At 34.3% G+C, this 7,779-nt stretch overlaps 1 protein-coding gene across 2 annotated transcripts in view; it reads right to left on the minus strand.

Moving 5' to 3' along the window:
* LOC111156234 (activating transcription factor 7 interacting protein 2) overlaps positions 1-7,395 on the minus strand; it is a 37,005-nt gene extending 29,610 nt beyond the window's left edge. For both annotated transcript variants that reach the window (XM_022516984.1, XM_022516985.1), the window contains exons 1-4: positions 6,537-7,395; positions 5,355-5,479; positions 1,512-1,646; positions 645-743 (exon numbers count right to left, since the gene is read on the minus strand). In XM_022516984.1, the coding sequence (XP_022372692.1) occupies positions 645-743; positions 1,512-1,646; positions 5,355-5,479; positions 6,537-7,377 (1,200 nt within the window). In that variant the 5' untranslated portion in view covers positions 7,378-7,395. The remainder of the gene's footprint in view (positions 1-644; positions 744-1,511; positions 1,647-5,354; positions 5,480-6,536) is intronic.
* Between the last annotated feature and the right edge of the window lie 384 nt (positions 7,396-7,779).

Below are 7,779 nucleotides of genomic sequence, written 5' to 3' on the forward strand. Positions count from 1 at the left end.
AAAACGGGAGAGAATGCTTCCCAATTCATTTACTGAAGCTAGCATAAATATGGTGCCAAAGCAAATAAAGACACTACGAGAAAAAAAAATTCAGTGAATGTATAATAAAGATTATACTTACATTTTATATAAAAATATTAACAGATACCAAACTCTAATAATACCCCTGCTGAAATATTTTAGAAGTGTATGCTACAAAGTGTATTTTGATACAAAAAATACATTAGTACTTGTGAATGCACCAAACATAAAGATGGCTTAGGAGATGAACAGATAGACCCATATATGACAAAAATATTAAACATATTAAAAAAAGTAAAGGTAGAATTTTGGTGCTGTGTATACAAATGTTCACTGTAAAATTTTGTCAACTTTGTTGTAGTATCTGTTCAAAACATTTTATCATGATAAAATTGTGGGAATCACAAATCACCTCTCTACTCTCTTGATGAAAGAAATACAAGTGGCATTTACTTTTGGCCACCTAAGCTGATCTTCTCCAGAGACAGCATCACAGGACATTCTGAATATAAATTTTTCTTTAAAGCCTTCTTAGTTTGGAAATATATTTCATATTTTAAAATCCAACTACCTATAACGGTGGGTCAATGAGGCAATTAAAACTCCTATGTGTTTATACCAACCTTGCAGGCTGTATTACTGGCTAATACATTTGGTTCCAAGCAATTCTTCTGAGACTGCAATACTGCTTTAATACGTCTTTGAAGTTTTGATATTTTTGCCTAGAAGAAAAAGAGAAAAACAAATACAAAACCAGAGTACTAAATAATATATAAAGAGGGAGGAAAAACTATGTATCTGCTAACGGAGTCTTGTAAGATTTAAGCATCTACCCAAATAAATGAGAAAATCTTGGGCGCCTGGGTGGGCTCAGTGAGTTAAAGCTTCTGCCTTCAGCTTGGGTCATGATCTCAGGGTCCTGGGATCGAGTCCCGCATCAGGCTCTCTGCTCAGCAGGGAGCCTGTTTCCTTCTCTCTCTCTCTCTCTGCCTGCCTCTCTGCCTCCTTGTGATCTCTCTCTCTGTCAAATAAATAAATAAAAATCTTTTTTAAAAATTGAGAAGTTCTTATAGAAGCAACGATTTAAATGTTTGATGCCAGTATGGCATACAAGAATGAAAGATAAAAATATCAAACTTTTAATTGAGCCATAATAAAATTAACGTTGGTGGAAACACCAATCAGTGAGTAGCCCTAGGAACATAGAACAAAACAAAAGCCCCCAGTTTGAAATACACCATACAAGCTCTAATATAGAACATATTTCGAATTAAAAGAAACTGTCTATATATTAAGCCTATTAAACTGACGCAGAATATTGATAACAGAAGAACACGGTCCAAAAGTATTGCTAAAAATATCGCTAATAGACTCTACGGCATGGTACATCAAGCTTGCCGTCAAGGATGATGTGGGTCTGCTTTATTGTTTTCCTTTCCTAACACGTAAAATATCACCAGATTCTACTTCAAATGAAATCAGAAACTTACGAAGAGTTCATCAGCTATGGCTTCATGTTTATTCCTGCACTGTGTCTTCCCAATGCGTTCAGTCAATTCTTTCAGCTTATTATCAAATAGTTTGTAATTTATACTACAGATCTCCTGTCGAATCAAATGTTTGACCTAGAATGTTAAAATAAAAACCAGAACACCCTATGTTTCAAATTTAAAAGCAATTTTATTTTCTACTCCTTAAAAATAGCTTTGTTCTTTTCTGGATTTACTGTAATCGATAAAATATACATTTTTCACATTTTTATGTTTATATTTATGTTAGCAGTAGTCTGAATATCAAATTTAGTGAAACACACCCAGTATCTAAATATATGGATACATTAGAACATACATTTATTCTCCCAGTGCTAATTTTTATTTGCTACCGTTTCAGTTAATTCCATAATACATATTAAAGAAAAGGTTAAAGCCTATATTGCATTTGTATTTTTTAATGAGCATAACTGAAACCAAGTATTCCATCAAAAGGAGCTCTACTTATCTGAAAGCCAAAGCCCATTGAAAATGGTTGGTTGGCCTATAGTAGATATGAAGCAAATTATGAAAGTCTGAGCCTTGACCCAGCCATTAACAAAGCTCTATGACCTTTGGGAAGTCACACCTCTCAGCTTCATCTTCCTTGTCCACATATGGGGAGGTAATACAACATTTTGAACATGTGATGCTCATAAGATTTTTATAAGAGTATAAAAGATTAATATTGGAAAGAGCTCCAAAAAATAGAAAATAGTGAATTAATATAAAGGAAATAAATGTGCAAGATAATCTGCTTTACTTGCATAGGTTTTTTTTTAGGGGGTGACTTTTTTATTGCTAAAATGGAGGGAAGTCAGGGCTAATTAGGTAGTGACTAATGCTATTTGGTATAATGCATGCTGTTCTAACAGTGTGTAGTAGTGATTACATGAAACATTAATGCATTTCATTATCTGGCTATGTTTTAGAGAATAGACAGGACTGTTTTCAGGAAACATAATTAATCTCAATGCCCACTGATATGAATAGCTCTCTTGAGCCATCTATTCAGAAATATCCACTGTAATTTTTTGCTGAATTGGTATTCTCCAGTAAGCTGCTTTTGTAACATAGTAGGTAATGTCTCTTAATAACAAAACCTGTCATGATACACCCAAGGTATTTATTAGCAATATTTGTATCCTTCCCCTAAATTCATGCTTCTCGGAGTCTGAAATTGGAACACAGAGTTTCTAACTCTTTTATACTGGTTATCATTGGGATGATTAGGGGTATTCGGCAATTCTGATTATTCCCCAGGTTCTTCCTTCTCATTTTCAATTGTTCTTGCTTTCCAACATTATCATCTACTTGATTTCTTCTGTAACGCTTAACATTTCTTCAGTGATTTCTCAACATTAGACATGATCACCATTTTTACTGTCAAACTTTTAAGTATTTGATGCAACTAGTAAGTGCTCAAAATAACATCCTATTTTTACTGACAGGTGACACCGGTGGCCCTTGTGTGTTTCTTATGGAGTACTCCAGACTTGCCAGTTCAGTGGCTGGGGTGAATATGTAAAGCTCATACTCAGATGAATCTTGGAGAAACTTTCTAAATATTTTGAATGTGGAAATACTGTTTTGCTAACAAGCAGAGATCACACAGGGTTTATGAAACTTCCCTGGTAACACATGGGGTATTTGTTAAAATCACAGATTTCTAGGCCCTAGCCTGGATTCACCAAACAGAATTTCCTGGAAAAAGGCCGAGAAAGCTGTCTAATTAACAGGTACCACCAGAAATTTTTATTAGGTAAGTTTGAGAAAAGAGTAGCCTAAAACAACAGTCTTCAACTATTAGTGAGCTCAATAAACCACAATTTAAATAAGTAAGTACTCCGGGTGATTCAGATGGAGGCAGACTCTTAAAACTTGGTTATTTAAGAGGACTAAATCTCCATTCATAGGTTGTTACTTTTGGTTAGAGTGGACATGTGTTCTCATTTAGTGGCAGTGTTACTCATAAAGAAGGAAGACACAATAACCTCCACCAAATACCTCATATATGTCTTCTGCTGATGGTACTGTGTCCAAAATTATGGTAGCTGATGGAAATCCTAGGTACAATCTGCCGTTGGCAGTGAAAGTAGCCTAAAGATTGGAGAAAGACTAGCAAGTATATATTTTCAATCTGCCTCAACTTTCTAAGATGGTGGGTAGAGTGAGTAACGTGGACTTTACAAGAAAAACTCCTCCACTTCAGTAATTTAATTGGAATCAATGAGGCCAAGATCCTTATAAAAACCTTAAAAAAGAAGAGTCAGCGGCTCTGGGACTCTCTCAGGGAACAATAATGTCAGAATGGTAGGCCCTATTCCACTGGGATTAAAACCACAAAACAAAACCAAACCCAAATAGATGTGGTTTAGAGAGTTAACTGCATAGGAATTAAAATATCAAATGATGGGAAGCTAGCTATTTGGAGATAGGTAAAACCATAGTAATTAGCTAAAAACCAAGATGTCTCTGAGGAATGTGTGAGAAACTTCGTGGACGGGGAAGGTGGTGGTTGAGAAAACAAAATAAACCACATTCCTTAAGCCTCGTTGGAGGGACCATTTTCTCTGTCAACTCAGACCAAGTGTTTTGTGAGACAGATTATAGTAACGAATGAAAAGAGTGATTTTTCCACGCCGGTGACACCAAAATACTCAAAGATTAAATGTTGTCTTTATGTCCCTATCAGAATTTATTTCTAAATTCAACTACTAATCAGTGGGAATAAGACACAGCTGGAATCCCCAACTTCTTTCTTAAGCTAAATCTATGCTCACCATAATTCTGCTACCCCTTTCCTGCCAATAACAGAATATTTACATCTTTTTAAATTAAGTGTTTTCTTTGGTCTTCCTGGAAGAAAAGACAAAGTAGAAAGGGAAAAACTGCTGACTCACCTTCCATGCTGGTTCTGCATGACTCTTTCAAAAAGGTTTCCATTTAATTATTATGTGAATACATATTCATATAATATGTAACTATATAACTATAATGGGGTCTGCTTTAGAAAACAGTAGTGTTTCTGTTTCTAAAACAGCAGGAAGTTTGGCTTCAGACATTTAAGTCCATTATATAATGTTGATAAGACATTAATCTACCACGTAATAACTTTCAGTTGAATAATTCTAGTGGTAGTAAAATAGCAAAACATGATCATTAAAACAGGTCATTACAGGACCTATTAAAATTGAAGTTCATTACACTTAAACTCAAGAGTTGATCAAACATGGGAGGTTGTCTGACAATGAAATAAAATAGGGCAAAATGAAAGCAAAATGTGCATTTGATGATGCTATAAAGTGAAGTATCAGAAAATCCAACCTCTCTCTGTAAACCCGGAAGTTAGGGCAAGTAAGTCCGAATGCAGCTGGACTTCTGGGTTGTCTGAGTCTATGAAGTAGAGGTCAGTTGTGATGAGATACACAAAACGGCTGTAGCGGCAGATCAGAGGACCCCAAGACCAGAACAAAAGAGATTGAATTATTCAGCAAAGCTTCAGGTCATGAAGTGTCTGACTTTCTGGGAGATTTCAATGTAATAGTGACTAAAAAGTCCATTCTCTTTCTACTATAGCACTCTACTTGACATGATTCTCTAGGTTACTCTGTATATGTGTTGGTAATGTAAACAATTATCTTTCTTTAATACCTCTATCGGTTGATTCAGTTTTCATGTATGTATCACCTTTGCACCAAGTGAAAATCTTCTGTACTAAATCATCATGGAGGTCTATGAACTTTAATCATTTTATACTAATCAGAAGTTTCTGAAGCAAATATATAAGCACCAATGTTTTACCTGTTCCAGCAATGCTGTTTGCTTTTCCAGAGCTACACAAATATTTTCATTAATTTGCTCTGAAGTTTTCACGCGCTTAACACTTTCTTTGTTTTCTGAAAACATCCTCTTCTTTTGATTATGGCCTTGGGGAAATGAAAAGATCAGAAAGTAAAAATATTCCTTCTAAGGAAGGAATCGGGACTTCTCTAATCCAGGGACTCTCTAAGGAAATAGAAAAACTAAAATGTGACCAAGGCAGCATTTTTAAGAAATGTAATTGTCTAAAAAACTGTGATAAACCTAACCTTAACAAAAATTATTATCTTAGGTTCATAGGTAGGATTCTGGTATCAGATACACCTCCCTTTCAACTTTATTTAATACCTATTTAATTCTGACAAAAACTGAATAACTTATAGCACTTAGACCTCTAGTTACTTAAGTGTTCTCACGTTATTTTTATACAGTTACTTAGGCAGTCTGACATATTTTTAATAGGTGATGCTGTTATTTTTAAGCAATTTTAAATCTATCTTATTAAATAATCACTATGTAGCCTAGACAAGAACACAAATAAAATTTATCCCATGAAATGTTTTTTCTTATATCATTAACTTACAAAAAATATTCTTTGAAATTTATTTTTGCTATTTTAATGATTTTATAACTCTAGAATTTCATTGGTTAACTATTTGATGTTTCTGTCACTCCAAGCCTACATGTATGTATGTTTACGTATATAAATATACATATTATCTATCAGCTTACACTTGGCATATGATACAGGTCAATTCTATGGAAAGAAATGAGTTTACTAATAATTAAAAAAACACTCTTTCAGCTCGCCTCCTTATTAATATAATAAATAAACCTTCAAAATAAGAAGACATGTAGATGAAATAAATCAAACAATTGCCGTAAGTCATGTTTTGATTTTCTGTACTCTCAAGGGAAAACGACTGAATCTTTCTTTGGCAGAATTTACTTCCCTTCAGATACGGAGGATACCATTTCCCCCTCCTCACCCTAAACGGTTTGGAAACAAGACACTCTAAAACGATTATTGTCATCATTTACTTTTTTCCTGGCTTTATATACTCTATGGTTTCTATATCTGAGGCTAAAAAAAAAAAGAACCCAAAAGGAAAGTTGACTATGACTATTTTAGTTTCCCCAAAATATGCTTAAGTATACACTTACTGTTATTACTATCAGCGTCAAGTGCTGACAGCCGTGTTGAGTCTATACTTTCACAATTTGAAATGTTGGAATGACAGGTTCTACGGGATTCTTCACTTTTCAAAATGTCGGTAGCACAGTTACTGGAAAGGACTGAATTCACCAACTTGGGTATTTTATCAACAGACACAAAACGGGTATCTGAACTTAAAATGTCACGTTGTCTTTTATCACACGACTCAGAATTGGAATTTGTTTCTAAATAGGAAACTATCTTGTCAATTCTCTTATCATCCAAAGTATTGTTTACCGTAGTTTTGGGCATTTGAACCATACCACTCAATACGTTGGATGGACAGCAAATGGATTTCAGATTACAGTCTTCTTTGTGTTGTTCAAAACAGGATTTTGTTACATCTGTCTGACATTCAGTATCATTTTCAGAAGTGTTTTGTGAATCTTTTGCCTTTTGGGTAAAGAGTTTCTTGGAAGATTCTACTGTTTTACTTGGCTTTTGGTAAGGGCACACAACTTGTTCTTCAGTGTATTCCAATCTTGTTCCTGAATCAACAATTTCTAGTGGTTTCCTTACTTTTTGAGAAGATGCTTTACTTTTCTCTGAGCATACTGAATTTTTGTTAGAGTCCAATAAAGAAGCATCATTTTCAGAATGTCCACATTTGCTGTTTATGACACCAGTACTTGAATTCTGATTACCACTTGACACATTATTCCCGTTTGCTGTTTTCAGTGCTTCGGCATTCTTTGACTTACTCAGCATCTCTGCTTGCTTCCGGCAACTTGCAGGCATTGTTTTTTTGGCTTTTAGTATCTTCCGCTTACTTCTATCTGGACTTGCCATCTTTTATACCCTAGAATTTAAAATGCCACATTTAAGTGCACTTCTCTAACAGACAAAAGCCTATTTATTTGTAATATTAATGTTCAGATTATTTCTAGAGATTTAGATAATTATTTTTCTTGAAAATTACATCCATTTTCATGGGTCACTGAAAATGTACAAGTAATTTTAATTTTTTCTATAAATCTATTCTATATAAATTCAAACTTTATATCACCAGTAAGCCTCTACTTGATACTAAGCCTTTAATTTTATCTGGCCACGTTTTTTATCACCTCACTGCCATAACCATTAAAGTCTGGTTTCAGTTATCCAAGCAGGCCATACCTTACATAACCTAAAGATTTAACTGCATTTCTTCATAAAAACAAAACTCAAGGTTTTGTGAAGAGTTTTGCATTT

This window comes from Enhydra lutris, unplaced genomic scaffold, assembly GCF_002288905.1.
Source record: "Enhydra lutris kenyoni isolate GAN:26980312 unplaced genomic scaffold, ASM228890v2 scaffoldscaffold45, whole genome shotgun sequence".
Classification (NCBI taxonomy): domain Eukaryota; kingdom Metazoa; phylum Chordata; class Mammalia; order Carnivora; family Mustelidae; genus Enhydra; species Enhydra lutris.